This window comes from Danio aesculapii, chromosome 18 (assembly GCF_903798145.1).
Source record: "Danio aesculapii chromosome 18, fDanAes4.1, whole genome shotgun sequence".
Lineage (NCBI taxonomy): Eukaryota > Metazoa > Chordata > Actinopteri > Cypriniformes > Danionidae > Danio > Danio aesculapii.
The window spans coordinates 17,860,079-17,879,064 of NC_079452.1; the positions used below are offsets into that span (position 1 = coordinate 17,860,079).

An 18,986-nucleotide genomic window follows, 5' to 3' on the forward strand; every position below is an offset into this window, starting at 1 on the left:
ATCCTTTTATTATTTTCATACGTAAAGATATTCGTGTGCTGCTGTACATCATGTGTGTAATAAGCAATGTGTAAGCATTTGAACCCACATAGGTGTATAACCAACACACTCTGCGATGGACTTTGGAGCAGTTTTTAGTTGGTCAATGGTGCCTTAACACAGTGTTTCTCAACTGGTGGGTCGCGACCCAAAAGTAGGTCGCGGGAACATTTTCAGTGGGTCGCGGAGTGTGTGGTCAAAAAAAACAACAAAAGTTTAATTTTTAACTTATTTTTCTTATACCGGACTTTTATTTTGAAATACGCGCGTGACAACCATACCGTTTGACATGTGAAATTTCATTTAATTATAGCAACAAATATGTCGAAGCCCAAGTACGACCCCGAATATGTAAAGTATGGATTTACATACATATATTGACAACAAATAAGGCTTAAAACCTCATATGTATCCTCAACCTCAAGTGTGTTATATGTAGTGAGGTGCTCTCAAAGGAGAGCACGAAACCATCTGAATTAAAACTACATTTAGAAACCAAACATCCCGGTGGCAAGGACAAACTTGAGGACTATTTTCAAAGATGACTCCAAGAGCTGAGGGCATCACAAAAGTGCATGTTTATTTGTAAGTCTTGGTGACTTTCTTATGATTCATCTGTCACTACTTGTGAATGTTAACAAATAAATTCAAATTTATTATAAGTCCTAAAATTAGATTATAGTTCCTAAAAATTTGGTCGCGGCTTGATGACCATGTAAAAATGTGGGTCCCATGGCCAAACCAGTTGAGAACCACTGCCTTAACACGCCTCCTTTCTAGACCAGCACACTCATGAGTCCACAAAGCAGCACAAATGGACTTGCTATTTAAACAACATGGTGCAAAATGTACTAGGGTTGCGCTGGTCTGAAAATAGCAACAAATTACGCCAAACACGTTTTGCAGCTTATTGCACCAGGTGTATGATAGGGCCCACTGAATGTGACATGAGAATGTCCTCATTTTACATCATCAAAACTGGAGTTAATATCCAACAGCAGAAGTAATAATTGTCAGATATTAATTTGACTGTTATTAAAAGTACATTATATATAAATAATCAGATTTTTTCATTTACTCAACATTAAAAGCAATATACAGTTATAAGTGAAGTTTATTTATAAACTAATTTCGAGAGGATCACGTGATTATGATTGAAGACGGCTGGTTCTGCATTAGCTACGTATGATCCACCAATCAGGCCAGTCCTAACCCCCTATAAAGAGCCAGGGTTTCTCACTACAGTCATCTTCATTTTGAAGAATCCTCCCTTCCACCCCTACTTCTCCACCTTTCCCTTCATAGGGTGGCACGGTGGCCCAGTGGTTAGCACTGTTGCCTCACAGCAAGAACGTCACCGGTTCTAGTCCTTTAACAGGCCGGCTGTCGTTTCTGTGCGTAGTTTGCATGTTCTTCCCGTGCTCACGTGGGTTTCCCTGGGTTCTCCGGTTTCCTCCTACATTCCAAAAACATGCACTACAAGTGAATTGATCAATCTAAATTCAGATTTACCACAGTCAAACTCTCATCCTGCAGCATATCTCTTCATAGCATTCATTTTAGTCATCAGCTCTTCTCAAAGGGGGAGTTGTCGAGATCTACCTGAGAGCAAAGCTTCCCTCTCGCCCTGCAAACAGGAGGGAGCCCAGGGTTCAAGGACCTTTTGGGCTCAGGGCTATCTCCCGGGACAGCATGCCAAACTTGCTTATAATCAATCATCAGCTAAGTGTGAACTCTTGAAATGCTAGATATGTCCTAATGTATCTAGCTATGTTTGTTCATGTGTAAAAAGCAATAAATAACAGATTATTTTTTAGAAAAACGACACTCGTTTGTCATCACGTTTGATCATTTGGGTCACGGGATTCATATTTCGTGCTTCCGAAGTTCCGTTAAGGGCGCATATATAGTGCGTATCGATGCGCCAAGGTTTTGACATGCATTGTGGGACTTTTGAGTGTGTGAATGTTTGAGTACACTGGAGGAATTTTTGAGACAGCACCTAAAATCTGATCAGAGCACTGACCAGGGGTGTAGCAACGAGGGGGGACGGGGTTGGATACGTCCCCCTCACTTTTAGAGACAGACCATTTAGAAACAGGTGATTGATAATTATATGAATGTATGATCTCATTCAGCTGTCCCCCCACTTTTAAAATGTCCGCTACGCTCCTGGCACTGACTACTGAACAATTGAAATTTACCCATTGATTATTATTAAAATGGGTGATTTAACAATTTACCAAAATAGTAGCCTCTAGGTTTCCAGACATATTATGAATTGTTTGAAATTATGACACATTTAATGGCTAGACCGAACAATAACCGTTGTGTTATGAGTACGATGATGGGGCTGCAATATCTGACCTGTTGGCGAGCAGGTCGACTCTCTCTCTGATGCGCTCCGAGTAGATGTTGTTCTGGCTGATCAGACTCTCTCCCGCCTCGATCACAGCTTTAATGCGGTGTAGGTTCAGCTCCATGGTGGTGGTGAAGTCCTTGTGCTTTTTGATGGCCGCCTCCACTGTCTCCACCGTACTGGGAAGCTCCACATGAGCCAGCGCTGATTCCTGACCAGAGAAAAGCGGCACACGCTCAAATATACTTCATTCATTCATTCATTTTCTTCGACTCAGTCCCTTATTTATCAGGGATCGCCACAGCAGAATGAACCACCAACTATTCCAGCATATGTTTTACACAGTGACCCAATACAAACACCCATACACTCTAACATTCACACACACGCACACACACGCACACACACGCACACACACACACGCACACGGCCATTATAGTTTATTCAGTTCACCTTTACTGCATGTGTTTGGACTGTGGGGGAAACCGGAGCACCTGGAGGAAACCCACACGAACACGGGGAGAACATGCAAACTCCATATAGAAATGCCACAGAAATGCTAAAATAGTCACATATTTCAGTTAATTGAAGCAAAATAAACAATATATATACTGTATATATAGGCTTAACACCATAATTATCAACTGCTCTTCCAATGTTCAGTGTAGAAAGGTGAAGCTCAAATTTAAAAGCAGACTGATGAATGGAAACTAAGCTAATGAACGTCAATGCCATGTGCATTTAGTGCAAATCAGTTCAGGCTCGATGCCAAGTATTAGAGTTCGGATTCGGAGGGCTCTTTCTCTGTGCCTGCAGGCTACAGACAACGAATCTGAGCTTTAACAAACCAGAAAAGACACAGCGTCCAACATACACGCAGACAGGGCTGAGGAAATGCATGTCCTCTGACATTTAAACTGCATTTAAGATATTTTTATGAAGTGATGACCCAAACATAAACGCAGCAAATGTCTCTGAATAAGAACTGAGCAATGCCCTTAAACCATCCCGATGCCTCTGACATTTACAGACGTGACCCCGAGAAAACCATTCTGATCACTCCTTAATCGTCTGCTTACTTTAACCCATAAAAAGGAAATAGCCCACATGAAGCCTATTGAGCATCTTAATAATTTCTCCTAGACAGCTATAAGATCTTAAAAGAAGCAAATTGTAACCTTTTTCCAAATTCAAAGATCATTTCAAGATCATCCTTTGTAACTACCATAAAAATTTAATTATGTTACACTTAGGTCTGTCATAATATCTATTTTTGGTAACACTTTATTTTAATGGTCCATATGAGTATTAGTAGACTGTCTGCTTAATATCTGCAGATACTGTAAGAATCGTTGCAAGTACATGTCAACTTACACTAGCCCTAACCCCAACCTAACAGTCTACTTGTAATATAATGAGAATTACCCACATAGCAAACGGACTTGGCCCAAATGTGGCCTCATTATGGCACTGCTGGCATGTTGCATGATGTCAGCCGAATGTGGGCCATGTATGGCAGTGATGGCACTGCATGCATGACGGGAAACTACATTTGGGCCAATTGTGGATGGGAGGTGTGTGGCCCAGACCAGTGTAGCGATTGTTCACATTGTTTAGGTAAAATAAGGCTGGATTATGGCTCAGTTTTTGGGGTTTCTGGTTAAAGTATAAACTTGTAGCTGAGAATCGGTACCAATAATAAACCTGTTTTGGACCAGTTCAGGGCCAGTTAAGTGTAATAAATTGGAGATTCCGGCCAGTTACGGCACATGTGTGGCCTTTGTCTTTAATCCACTTGTGGGCCACTTCAGGACCGTCATTCTTTGCGGTACTTGGGCCAAGGGAAAAGTTATTGTGTGGCCTGGAGCTGGGCCAGAAAACATTTGCTATGTGGGTAGTTGGCATGTAGATGCAATGTAACTTAAATTCAACAAATGGACCATCAAAATAAAGTGACACCCTATTTTTTGTTGTACGATATATTGCATGAAAACATATTGCGATAAACGCAAAATATATTGGGATACCACTCTTTATTTAATGCCAGAATGACAATATAATATCATCACGATGCATGTACACTCTTTCAAAGAACATATCATATTTTATTTTTAAGAATATTTAATTTAATTAAAGTCTTTTTAACAGTTTAATAATCAGGCACTTGACTCAGAATGTTAAAACACATATCCTAAATAAATAATAATAAATGTTAACAAAAAAGTGCAAGGTAAAGTGTAATAGAGGCTGCGACCAGTTCTATTTTAATTCGCCAGACACCCACCAGAAAATACTACTAAATCAATACTAAAGGAATTTAAAGTAAACACTATAGTGTTTTTTAACTATACAGACACCTCCAATAGAGATAGAGATGTTGCGCAATCAGCTAAAATGTTGCTAGAGTTGTTGTTATGTATGGGAAATATATATTGCATCACCAAAAATGATTGATGTCATGTCTATGCGTTGCGCGATGGGTCAATATATTGATTATTGCTACAGGCCTAGTTACACTATATCATCCTCTGAATAATGCCGCGTCTGATCACACTTGTTTTCTGAACAAGATTTGTCTAAAGTATCGAGTTGGTACTGACATTTTAAAAACGTCCATTTTTGTTGTTGAGCACTTTTTTAAAACTAAAAACCGCTCAACACCATTAACACGCTCAACAGAAGTGAAAGTCATCAGTAGGTCATCAGTAAATATCGTTTTAAAATTTCAGTACCGTTTGGTACCGAACTCGATACTTTTGACAACCCTATTGTGAAGTCAACTTATTGGTGATCACAAATCCTTTCCCAAAATGACAGCGACATCTTTGTTTACAAGACTGTGAACTTTCATGATTTCATTACTGTCATGATTTGCATTTGAATGGTGAAGGCGGAAATTTATTTAATTTAAGTTTAGGCAGAACATACTGTAACTTGCATTCATATTGTATAGATTACAACACCAGAGACTATTTGTCTTTAAGTGTTGTTGGTCCATTTATAAAAGGTGGAAATTTCAAGCTGTATGTAGATGTATTCCTCATGTCTGTGGGGCAGGTATTCATTCAATTGAAATTGTCAACCCCAGAGGGTTCATAAAAATATAGCTGGAGAAGCTATTGTAAAAACACACATCTGGACCAAGACCCTCCACTGGAGAATCATCAGTCTATAGCAGGGGTCACCAATCTCGGTCCTGGAGGGCCGGTGTCCCTGCGGGATTTAGCTCCAACTTACCTCAACACACGTGCCTGGATGTTTCAAGTATACCTAGTAAGACCTTGATTAGCTTGTTCAGGTGTGTTTGAGTAGGGTTGGAGCCAAAATCTGCAGGACACCGGCCCTCCAGGAACAAGTTTGGTGACCCCTGGTTTATAGCGATCAATGATTGGCTCCTTTACTAGAAGGCAAGGCTTATTGAGAAGGGCGCGAGCTTTCTTTTTGCACATCATTCCCTCATAGCAAACTAACGTTAAGAGAGGCATGGTTAAGATTATTGTGTCTGAAGCGTCAAACTGACGTCAACAGAGAAGGACCGCCACTCCAAATACAGAAGCAAATGCTCAGACTTTGATTTAAGATTACAAAAGCAAACATTTTTTTCAGTGGAATACCATGCAAGGATTAAATGTTCACCTAAAAATGTGCGCTAGCAAAATATGATGCTTTCAATGAGGATTCAAAGAAACCAGGACTAAACACAGGAGATGTTTGACCTGACAAATATCTTCAAATAATAATAATAATAATAATAATAATAATAATAATAAATGTTATTTATATTGCGCTTTTCTCTGACTCAAAGTGCTAACAAGAGCATCAAAACACAGAAGAACATGAAATACACAAAGTAAGAATGATTATAATGATAAAAATACACATTAAAAGAAAGCCTCATAAGTTATAAGCAATAATAAAAACTGACGTTCCTGATGTTTGTTGGGAGAGCATTCCACAATTTAGGTGCACGATAAGAGAATGCCCTACCTCCCATGGTGCTAAGTTTGCAACGAGGCTGAAACAAGGTGAGCCCCGAAGCGGAACATAGATTACGAGAGGAAGAGGAGGTAGATATAAGATCACATATATAATCAGGAGCAGAACCATGAACAGCTTTATAACAGGCAACCTGTGTAACTGTTGGAGTACAGGGGTAATGTGAGAGCGAGATGATGTGTGGGTTAACACACGTCCGGCTGAGTTTTGAACATACAGTAAAATCTTAAGTGAATTGGCTGGTAGACCCCAAAGAAAGAGTTACAAAAATCTAAACGAGACACAATAAAAGTATGGACAAGCCTTTCAGCATCTGGTGTATGGAGAAAAGGATGGATGTGGGCAATGCAGTTTTTGTTAACTGTTTAAAATGAGGTTTCAGGCTAAGCTGAGCATCAAAGAGTACACCAAGACTTCCCACCTGCATAGAAGAAGTTATAAGAGAATCATCAACTGTTAACGTGAGATTACTACATGTATTAACATTAGACGGTGTGCCAATAAGTAAAATCTCAGTCTTGGAGCTATTTAATTCGAGATAGTTTTGTTGCATCCAGGCTTTAATCTCCACCAAGCAGGCAAATACATCATCTGAACTGTGTCTTTAACTACAGCATAAACAGAATAACTGACTCCAGTCCATTGAATTGATAGAAATAATATACACCGATGTAGGCCATGCATTATTTTTCAAGTAATTCAACAGCTCGTCGTCAATAATTCCCTACATAAAAGAGCATTGAAGAGCTTCACCTGGTTGTTGAGGAAAGCTTCAGCCTGCTTGACGTCCCTCAGAAACAGGTGGAAGATGTGCGCCTGCACCAGCACCTCCCGGCGGCTCTCCCACATCTCCAGCAGTTTATTCCAGCCTACGTCCAGCTTGTGGAGCCACTGCTGCAGAGCTCCGTGAGGCAGCGGCGCCTCCTCAGACTCCAGCAGCTCATTCACCGCCTGCAGCCGCTCGTAATCCTCCTCGTAACGTCCGATCTCCTCCTTCAGAGCCGCGTGCTGGTTTATCAGTCGTTCCGCGTCCTCTAAAGCATTGGGAAGCTCGTCTGAAGCGGCAGAGGTCTGAGTTTGAACCAACCAGGTGAGGAAAGAATCCAGATCCTGGATGAATTGTTGCAACCTGCCGGCGACGGTTAAAGAGTCTTCGCAGCCTTGCAACGTCCGCTTTAGTTCCTCCCACTCCACGCTGATGCCTTCGAAGGGAACTAGGATCTCCACGGCCTTCTCTGGATGGGACGTTGCGAGCTCTTCTGCTTCTTCCTGAAGATGGAGGAGTTTGGGTTCGAGGACGGCAAGAGCTCCTTCCATGGTGGAGAGACGTCGCTGCAGCGCCAAAACACTGCCCAGGTCACTGCCCACGTACTGTGTGGCATCGATGGCTTTCCGTTTGTCCTGAATCTGAGACTTGATTTCGGTGCACTCCAGCAAGTAGTTCTGGATGCGGAGGATGGAGTCCAGATGATCTTTCTTCTGCTCTACCAGCTCCACGATGCTGTTCCACCTGTGAAGATGTGCAGAAATAAAACAGCTTAGCCTCATTTTTCGTTAGTTTTGATTTTAGGCATTGCATTTAAGCCCAATCCATATTCTATCCAATAGCTCTACCCCTTGTCCCAATTCTCTTTAGCTTCAAGGCGTAGGGCTAAAAGCTGGTTTATACCTCTGCGTCGAGTGATCAGTGTGACCCACGGTGCCTGCCTTGCTCGTAGTCATGCATTAATACTTCTGTGTGCTGTTTGTGTTGCTCTGCAATAACACTTCCAAAACACTAGCTGGCAGTAGGTGTTCATGCTCCTCTGTGTCGAGTTTCTTCACATGTTTTCGTTTTTTTCTGAACGCTACAAATAACTAAAACTTGCTCATTCAGAGGCGTAAACTGGCAGACGTGCAACAACTTTAATCATAAGGTAAACACAAAACAAAAGTTTCCATCTGGAGCTCCTTCACGCGACTCGACACTTGTAAACACTCGCTCCATCGGGCTAGTCAGCACCGCCCAAGCTTGTCGCTGCTACCATATTGACCAATCACAGAGCTTGTGCTATGCGTTGTTGCGACGTGTACTTTAATCATAAGGTAAACACAAAACAAACGTTTCCATCTGGAGCTTCTTCACGGGACTCGACACTTTTAAACACACGCTCCAATGGGTTCACCCACACTCGTCAGTGCTACCAAGCCGACAAATCACAGAGCTTGGGCTATGCGTCGTTGCTACAAGTAGTTACCTTTTTTAGAAGCGCGCGTCAGCTATGCGACCACGCGAAGGCTGCGCGTTATCCTGCTTGAAGTAGCCATCAGAAGATGGGTACACTGTGGTCATAAAAGGATGGACATGGTCAGCAACAATACTCAGGTATCGCGTTGACAAGATGCTCAATTGGTACTAATGGGCCAAAAGTGTGCCAAGAAAATATCCCCCAAACCATTACACCACCACCACCAGCCTGAACTGTTGATACAAGGCAGGATGGATCCATGCTTTCATGTTGTTGATGCCAAATTCTGACCCTACCATCCGAATGTTGACCATGTATACAAGTCTAAATGCATTGAGTTGCTGCCATGTGATTGGCTGATTAGAAATTTGCATTAACGAACAGTTGGACAGGTGTACCTAATAAAGTGGCCGCTGAGTGTATTTTCTAACAAGCAATATGTGTATTAATCTATTTACTACAAAATTTCACCCAACAACCCATCTAGTTCATATTCATATCATTCAGTTTCAATCTACTCAAGGTAAAGCTTGGATGCAGGGTAATAAAAATAACTTGATTCCAGAAAACATGACTCAGTCTGAATCATTCTCAATTCATGAACACACACACACACACACACACACACACACACACACACACACACACACACACACACACACACACACACACACACACACACACGGATGGACCGCAGCTCATGGCCCAAGACACAGTATCTCCAACCAAACACACTTTTAAATAATCAAACAGGCTTTTAAATACACAGTGGCATGAAATATTGAGGAACAGGATGTCTGTGGAAGTGTGCGGGTCAGGCGGCCCTGTGTGTGGCAGCCGCAGCAGATGGCAGCACGCGGAGAGACGCTATTTATGCCAAGGTCGCTCTAAAACAGATCACTGGAGTTTTTCACACATACGTCACAGCTTGCCAGTTTCAGTGAAAGCTTGTGAAAGCAGCAGCACACTGCTTTCTAAAGACGGCCGCGTGCTAAAAATGATGAACAACAGCAGCAGCATCAGGAACATTTCGGGTTTTAGGCATTTAACCATTATGAAAGGAAAACAACATTGGATATAAATACATATTAGGGTGACAAAAGACTGCATGAGATGATGACAACAACAAAATTACATCTACCAGCAAAAAATAAGCTTAGGACAAGAATAATTAGTCGGAGATATACAAAATTGTTATGCTTAATGATTAGTTTGTGTAAACAAAAAAAACATTAGAGCATTGTTGCTTAAAATGCAATAGCAATTTTAAGCATCCTTGGTTACAGATGCATTTGCACTGTTTCTACATTATTTTAAAGTCCCATGAACATTGTTGGGTAACATTACTTTTTAAAGTAATATATATGAATTATTCATTCATTTTCTTTTCAGCTTAGTTCCTTTATTAATCTGGGGTCGCCACAGTGGAATGAACCGCCAACTTATCCTGCATATGTTTTACACAGCGGATGCCCTTCCAGCTGCAACCCATCTCTGGGAAACATCCATACACACTCACAGAAATGACAACTGACCCAGCCGAGTCTCGAACCAGCGTCCTTCTTGCTGTGAGGTGATTGTGCTACCCACTGCGCCACCGTGACATCATATATTTACATCATATATTTACATTTATCCAGTTATATGGATACACCTTAATAAAATGGGAATGGTTGGTGATATTAACGTCCTGTTTGTAGCACATTAGTATATGTGAGGGGGCTTGTAAATACCTAATGAAAGAATACAGGTACGTTAAAACCAAACACACCATTGTTTTTTCTTGTGAAATTCCCAATAAGTTTATTAAGGTGTATCCATATTAATGGCCCACCCTGTAAATTATAATCTTAAAAATAAATCTTAATTATATTACAAGGACAGGAAAAATGAACGCTCACATAACTATGATAATTATTTCATGATAAAAGTTGATATGAATATGTAACATGATGCCCTTACAGCCATTCTAATGAAAAAAATCATACTGTATGTCTTAAAGGGCACCTACTTTACTCCTTACTCAAGATTTAAGATAAGTGTCTCCAGAATGTGTCTGTAGTTTCAGCTCAAAATACTCATATTATTTATTACACCTTTCTGGATGTGAGGGGTTTCAGCTCTAGGCACACTGCTGCTGTTTTTGTTGCCTGTGCCTTTATAGCAAATGAGCTAGTTCTCCCTGCCCACCGTTCCCATGTGCGTGTCCTGACTTGTGAATATGTTTATACGTGTTACTATGGAGACATGTTAATACGCGTCAGCCAATCAATTCAGTTTGCCGGGGCAAACTGCACTGCTACGTCACGCTGCGGCAGCCTCAAAATTGCAGGGATTTGGATCCTATTTAAAAGAGACTTATTGTGTTTCTATCACCCCAATATGACTGTGGACACGCTATACCTACACACAGTTCTGTCCAAACAGCTTCCAAAAGTTGATTTCCATCATAGGTGCCCTTTAACATTTAAAAATCAATATTGCAATATTTATCTACACTTCTTGTTGCAAGCCACAGTACATATACCATTAGATCCAATGCATGATATGAAACATCAGATTTGGAGATACCTGCTGTTTAGGTGATCCTGGCAGCCTCGGACTTCAGTTGAGCTGGGGTGACCGCTGTCTAAAAGTTGCTGGACGATCTGATTTACATCTAGTATCCTTCCCATCAGGCTGTTCATCTCCTGGTCCAAGCTCTCAAACCTTAAACAAAGAGAATTTTTTGTCGATATCCAATGTTAAATCACAGCTTACGGTCCAGTTCATCATTAGATTAGGCCTTTATGAATATAAAAATAGAGAAAACAGCAGTCTCATTGACTTGATAGCATATTGCTGAGGACTGTTCAAGCAGTGTGGATTAAATTAAAGCTAAGTTGATTATTAAAGCTAATAATTAATAAATTCATTCATTTTCAGAGGTTTCAGAAGTTGCCACAGCGGAATGAACCACCAACTATTCCAGCATATGTTTTAGGCAGTGGATGCCCTTCCAGCCGCAACCCAGTGCTGGGAAATAAAGCTAATAATATTGTAAATAATGCTCAGTTTCCTACACAGATTAATCGTTTTGCTTCATAAGACCTCAGTGTATAATCAGGAGCCAAGGGGATTGATTTGGACTTGATTATGTGTGCTTATTTTTAATCTCAAAAATGGTTGACCATTGACTTCCATTATACAGCTCATAGAGGACTGCAGATTCAGCTACAAATCTTATTTGAAGTCTGTGAAATCAAAATTGACAATGTATATTTTGTTATCGCACATTGTTACTCTTTAGGTGAACAATTAATCCATGCAAGTTAATCCATTAACGTTTATTTTTTGTTTTAGTAATCTTCAATCAGGGCGACACGGTGGCTCAGTGGTTAGCACTGTTGCCTCACAGCAAGAAGGTCTATGGTTCAAGCCCCAGCTGGGCCAGTTGGTATTTCTGTGTGGAGTTTGCATGTTCTCCTCGTGTTAGCGTGGAATTGGCCGTAGTGTATGTGTGTGAATGCGCAAGTGTATGAGTGTTTCCCAGTACTGGGTTGTGGCTGAAAGGGCATCCGCTGTGTAAAACATATGCTGGATAAATTGGCGGTTCATTCTGCTGTAGTGACCCCTGATAAATAAAGAGACTAAACCGAAAGAAAAAAAGGAATGAATGAATTTATCTTCAATCAAACTCTGAAATTCTTAGCCACGCCCCTCTTATCATTAGTTTACTATGAGAGAATGATGCACAAAAAGAAAGTCCCGCCCCCTTCTCATTATATCTTTTCAGTTGGAAGTTCATCATCACACTGAAATAAAAGTGTCAGCAACTTCCAGTTCATCCAAACTTTAAAGTCGTTATAAAATCAAAACTTTTCTCTTTTTTTTTATATGTATATAGTGGTGTTTAAAGTATGTGTCTGTGCACTTCATTATTTTGTAAAAAATATTTTTGCCCTCATAATCTTTAATCAAATACCATAACCTTCAGTCCCTCCCCAAAATGATTTTTCTTCACTTCTGGTCACATGGAATTCCTTTAGGTCGGGCTATCAGTCCTTTAGGGCAGGGCAATCAGTGGGGCATGTCTTGTTTCTGCTATGAATTCATCCATTCATCAATTTGACTTCACTTTATTAGCAACGCCCATCTTCCAACAATCCATTCGATTCCCAAATAACAAAATCAAGCACTGCCCTACAATCTTTCTCTAATTTCAAGAACATTTCAAGTGGATGTACATCACAATCGCAGAAAAAAGGACAATCTTGACTTTAACGTTCTATTGAAGAAAAAAACAGCATCTTCAATGACCTGAGGGTGAGTAACTGTGAATTTTTTTGGGGTTAACTGTTATGATCAACACTCCCTGTCATTCAGATGAACTACATATCCCATTATGCACTGCACTAACACACCAGTTCCAGATCACGCCCCTTGATTCCACACACACAGCTGAAGCTCGTCATTACTGATTGCTGTTACTATATATACACCACACACACACACACACACACACACACACACACACACACACACACACACACACACACACACACACACACACACACACACACACAGATATCCAGCGCTGAGTCTTGTTATCAGTAGTGATCTTCATGAGGCGGTTTCCCTGTTGTTCCTAGCTGTGTTTTTTGACACTGGTTTGTTTGTTTACGGTTTATGTTGTTTTACCACCTGCTTCAACCTCTTCCCCTGTGATTTATACTACTCTTTTGGATTACCTAGTGGTGGGCAGTGCGAGGTTTCATGAAACTCTGAAACAGTTGAAGCAAATTTGTCGAGGTGTCGAAACGTTTGGAATCCCTTCTCTACAGTGACACCTAGAGGTAATTTTTTACTATTGCATTGAAACATCTTCAACAAAGAAACAATTACACCAATTGAGAAATTATACCCCACGTTGTATACCTGCAACATTAAGGTATCTAGTGGAGTGGCTTGTGTTCCTGACTGTCATGCGGAGAAAATGGCTTTGAATCCAGATTAAAGCAACTATAGTCATTTGAAGTTACTTTGTTTACTGCTCTGTTCTTGAAATGTGTTTTGTTTTAACATTGGTCTGACACCCGAATAACCTCTTTATCTTGTTTTGGTCATAAAAAAGTCATTATTAAAAAAAGACATTAAGTCACAAGTTCTGAATGCTTGTACATGCCGGGATTTGAACTCAAGACAGCTCGCAGCAGTCCCAACCCTGTTCCTGGAGGCACACCAACAGTACATATTTTGAATGTCTCCCTTATCTGACCCATTAATTTCAGGTTTTGGAGTCTCTTCTAACGTTCTGATGAGATGATTCAGGAGTGTTTGATTAGGAAGAGATTGAAAACATGTACTGTTGGTACTGTGTATTGTGCCCTCAAGAATAGGGTTGGGAAACAATGCACTAGGCTATGTGAGATATTCGTTTTGTTTCGGCAGATTCGACAGGTTTCGAAATGCTTGTCAAATCTTTTGAATCGCATTGAGATCTGCACATCGGTTGTCAACCCCAGTCACGGTTGCATTACCTGTGCGCGATGACCTCCACATCCTCGAGTCTCTCAGGGACCTCCATCTTGTTCAGCCACTGCTCCTTCTCGTCGATCCACACCTCGCAGGCGTTCACCTCACTGAACATGTGATACACAGCCAGAGCATCCAGAAGCCACTGCTGCCGCAAAACAGCCACTTCGGCCACCTCCGTGTAGAGCTGCTCCGTCTCGGCCATCCGCGCTCGCACCTCGTCCAGCTCCCGATACTGCAGTGGCAGCGCCACCATGTGTTTCCGGAGGCCCACCACTTGCACACGATGCTTATCGATGTTCTCTCCCACTCCTTTGTGCTTTTTAAGGAGCGATTGTGTTGAATACTCATCATGTCCGAAGTCTTCACTGGAAACGAGCCGATATGCATCCTGTAGCCACGCTAGTAGGTCATCCATTTCGGTGGTGAACTGAAAAAAGTCTAATGCTTCCTGCAAGTTGCACAGTCTCTGCGCTGCCTGGTCCTCCAACCTCTTCCACTCCCCCTTGGCCTCCATCAGCCTCTCCTGTATTCCTGCTGTGCCGAAGCTCTTCTGCGTAAGGATCTGCTTGCCCTTCTTCATGGTCTGCTGAAGGAGTGCACGCCGCGCCAGCAGCTCTCCGGCTAGCGTCTTGTGTTTCTGCAAGAGCCGTAGGACGCTGCTCAGGTCTTTACCGCAGCTCTGCGTGGCCAGGATGGACATCTTCTCTCGGATCCAGGACTCAGACTCCTCCACCTCCTGAAAGAAGGCCCAGAGCTCCAGCGAGTCCTCCAGCTCAGAGCGACGCTTTGCTGCCAGCTGCTTCAGCTCCTCGAGGCAGGTGTTGACGTGGCTCACCCGATTACAGATTACCTGAGGGTCACACGGCTGGTAACCTGAGCAAGAGACATAGAAGTTGAACATTTCGATGATTCGATACCAATGCTATTTAGTCCAACAGAGATTACTTTCCATGAATTTGATGACTTTGGGAAGGTCAAATCATGCAGAATACTATAATTATGTTATATGAGTGGCGTAGTGGAGCAGTAGGTAGTGCCGTCGCCTCACTGCAAGAAGGTCCCTGGTTCGAGCCTCGGCTGGGTCAGTTGGCATTTCTATGTGGAGTTTGCATGTTCTCCCTGCATTCGCATTGGTTTCCTCTGGGTGCTCCGGTTTCCCCCACAGTCCAATGCGGTACAGGTGAATTGGGTACGCTAAATTGTCCGTTGTGTATGTGTGAGAATGAGTGTGTATGGATGCTTCCCAGAGATGGGTTGCAGCTGGAAGGGCATCCGCTGCGTAAAACATGTGCTGGATATGTTGGCGGTTCATTCCACTGTGGCGACCCCGGATTAATAAAAGGACTATGCCGAAAAGAAAATGAATGAATGAATGAATGTTAGCTGTATATTTTTTAAGTTTGCAGCAAGTGTTATTATTCAGCCATATCTCTACAGTTATGAAAAAAATTAAGAGACAACTTCTCAGACTTTTAATACTTGGAAAAAATATTTATATATACATCTTCTAATGTGTTTGATAAATATACCACTGAAGGAAATATTATTAGCCCTCCTTTGAAACTTTAATTCATTCATTCATTTTCTTTTCAGCTTAGTCCCTTTATTAATCTGCGGTCGCCACAGCGGAAGGAACCACCAACTTATCCAGCATATGTTTTACGCAGAGGATGCCCTTCCAGCTGCAACCCATCACTGGAAAACATCCACACACACTCATTCACACCACGGACAATTTAGCTCTACCGCATGTCTTCGGACTTGTGGGGGAAACCAGAGTACCTGAAGGAAACACACGCGAACACAGGAAGAACATGCAAACTCCACACAGAAACGCCAACTGACCCAGCCGAGGCTCAAACCAGCGACCTTCTAGCTGTGAGGCGATTGTGCTACCCACTGTACCAACGTGACGCCCCAACTTTAATTCTTTTTTCAAATATTTCCCATGTGCTGGTTAATAAAGAGAAGATTTGAACATCATAGTATTAATAACTAATTTTTTATGTCTTTACTATGATGGCAGTACATAATTATTTAATAGTTATTAATCAAGATGGTAGTATTTAGCTTAAAATGCTATTTAAAAGGCTTAATTACGTTAATGATTGTAATTGGGCAAGTTAGGTTAATTAGGCTAATTAGACAATTCATTGTTCTGTAGCTAATAGAAAAAAAAATATATAAATAAATATTGATATTTTTAATGCATATTTGCATATACGGATTTTTCATTTATTTCTTTTTGCTTTAAGTGACAAAGTTAACACTGTCTTGTGAGGTCTCGGCTGTACAGTTTTTACTGTAAAGTATTTATGCATTGTGGGATTACAAAAACTACCTTTTTAATTAAAGATTTTATTGCAGAAAAACATCTGGTGAGATCTTTTTTTTTAATAATTATTTTTATAGGGGTTTTCACCTTTATTGATAGAACAGTGGAGATTTAAAGACAGGAAAGTGTGGGGAGCAGAGAGCCAGGAAAAGCCGATCGGCAAAGGACCTCGAGCCAGCAATCGAACTCGGGTCGCCGCAACACCTGGGTGCTGTATGTCGACGCAATAACCACTAGGCTATTGACGCCGACAAGATCTTTTAAAAACTGTAATGAGACTTTCTGGTTTTTGAAGGAGTGTTCATAAGACTGTCATGAATATAAATGAGATGTTATGCATGGTTATGACAACTGACATGCTTATGACAAATGACACTGTATATATGCCCAGTTGAAGTCAGAATTATTAGCCCCTTTGAATTATTAGCCCCCTTGTTTATTTTTTTCCCCAATTTCTGTTTAACGGAGAGAAGATTTTGTCAACACATTTCTAAACATGATAGTTTTAATAACTCATCTCTAATAACTGATTTATTTTATCTTTGCCATGATGACAGTACATAATATTTGACTAGATATTTTTCAAGACACTTCTATACAGCTTAAAGTGACATTTAAAGGCTTAACTAGGTTAATTAGGTTAACTAGGCTGGTTAGAGTAATTAGGCAAGTTACTGTATAATGATGGTTTGTTCTGTAGACTATCGAAAAAATATATATTTTAAAGGGGCTAATAATTTTGACCTTAAAATGGCTTTTAAAAAATTAAAAACTGCTTTTATTCTAGCCGAAATAAAACAAATAAGACTTTCTCCAGAAGAAAAAATATTATCAGACATACTGTGAAATTTTCCTTGCTCTATTAAACATAATTTGGGAAATGTTTAAAAAAGAAACAAAAAACTCAAAGGGGGGCTAATAATTCTGACTTTAACTGTATATGCATATTGGCGTATACAAAATTGTACATGTTCTATACTGAATGTGTCATTAGCAAATTTTTTGTAATCATCTATGAAATGTCCTTGCATTATTTTTTCATTTTATTATCTATCATTTTGTTTAAAAGGTAAATGTCTTTATTGTTGGTTTGGAAAAAAAAGAAAGAAAGAAAGAAAAAGAAAAGAAAATGGTTTCTTAGCAGGCTCAGCAGAAAAAAAGTAATGTTGTTGAGGCTTGACCACATGTGCACAGTAGCCTACACTGAATACAGAACAAACAGACTCCAGCCCCCTTGTGGCAGATTTTGCAATGTCATATTGTTTTACGCGCTCCACCCTGCAGAGGTCTCTGGATATCACAGTCAAAGAAACAGATCCAGTAACCTTCATATCACAATCTGCCATCACATCTCCAGCCAGACCGTGTCTCTGAATCAATGTTCACCGTGTGACTGTTTTAGGACACACTCACCTTCAATAGTAGTGAATTTGAGAGCTGCAGTGTTGAGGGTCTGAACTCGGTCTGCCTGTATGGAGATGTCGGCCTCCTGTAAACTCTGCTTCTGCAGCATGTCCTCCACCTCCAGAAGATGCTTGCCATAGTCCTTTGACAGCAGCTTCACCTGCGGCAGAAATATGGTACTTAGGTCAAATATTGTGTAGCCTTGATTAATGCTCTTTATGTTTTGAACAGGCCATATGATGCTATTTTACAAGTTAATCATTTAATGTTAATCAAATAATAATACATGTTTAGTGGTTCTACTAGATTACATGTTTTAATACTCAGTAAACACATTATTCAGATTCATTATTTAAGCTGCTTCTTCCGAGACCAAAATAATAACCTCATTTCCTAGCTTTCAAGCTACAAATAAAGAATCAGAAATTCAGGATGTTCTGACTTTGTATGCTGTGTCTTTTATAAGGGATCTGATTTAATGATAAAACATTCAAATTAAACATGTAAAGTTTTTAAAAACATGTTGATAACATGCTAATTCATAACAGAAATTTGCTAAAGGATTTTAAAAAAATTCTAGCAACACATGCACAAAAATGTTATCAACAATACCCTACTGAAAAGACCAGCCTAGGCTGGTTGCCTGGTTTTAGCTGGTCAACCAGGCTGGTTTTAGAGGTGTTTTGGCCATTTCCAGCCTGGTCTTAGCTGGTCAGGCTGGCAGATGACCAGCTTAAACCAGCTTGACCAGCCTGGCCAGGCTGGGAGCCCAGCCAAAACCAGCTATGTCCAGCTTAAACCAGGCTGGTCAAGCTGGTTTTAGCTGATCATTTTCCAGCCTGACCAGCTAAGACCAGGCTGGAAATGGCTGGAAACCAGCCTGGAAGTGGCCAAAACCCCTCTAAAACCAGGCTGGTCAACCAACTAAAACCAGCCAACCAGCTTAGGATGGTTTAAGCTGTTTTTTTCAGTAGGGTAATTTATGATAGCAATAAATGTAAATCATTCTAGACAACAAATGCAAATTCGAGGCAGCAAGTAATGTTAAGCACACAAGCCACATGCTAATTCAATGCTAGTAATGTTAAAACATGTTAGTGATGTGTTA

At 40.7% G+C, this 18,986-nt stretch overlaps 1 protein-coding gene across 4 annotated transcripts in view; it reads right to left on the minus strand.

Moving 5' to 3' along the window:
• The window catches only part of LOC130245295 (spectrin beta chain, non-erythrocytic 4-like), a 131,916-nt gene that overhangs the window by 73,460 nt on the left and 39,470 nt on the right, over positions 1 to 18,986 (minus strand). For all 4 annotated transcript variants that reach the window (XM_056477940.1, XM_056477938.1, XM_056477942.1 and 1 more), the window contains exons 13-17: positions 17,888 to 18,038; positions 14,142 to 15,012; positions 11,194 to 11,331; positions 7,148 to 7,904; positions 2,407 to 2,609 (exon numbers count right to left, since the gene is read on the minus strand). In XM_056477940.1, coding sequence (XP_056333915.1) covers positions 2,407 to 2,609; positions 7,148 to 7,904; positions 11,194 to 11,331; positions 14,142 to 15,012; positions 17,888 to 18,038 — 2,120 coding nt within the window. The remainder of the gene's footprint in view (positions 1 to 2,406; positions 2,610 to 7,147; positions 7,905 to 11,193; positions 11,332 to 14,141; positions 15,013 to 17,887; positions 18,039 to 18,986) is intronic.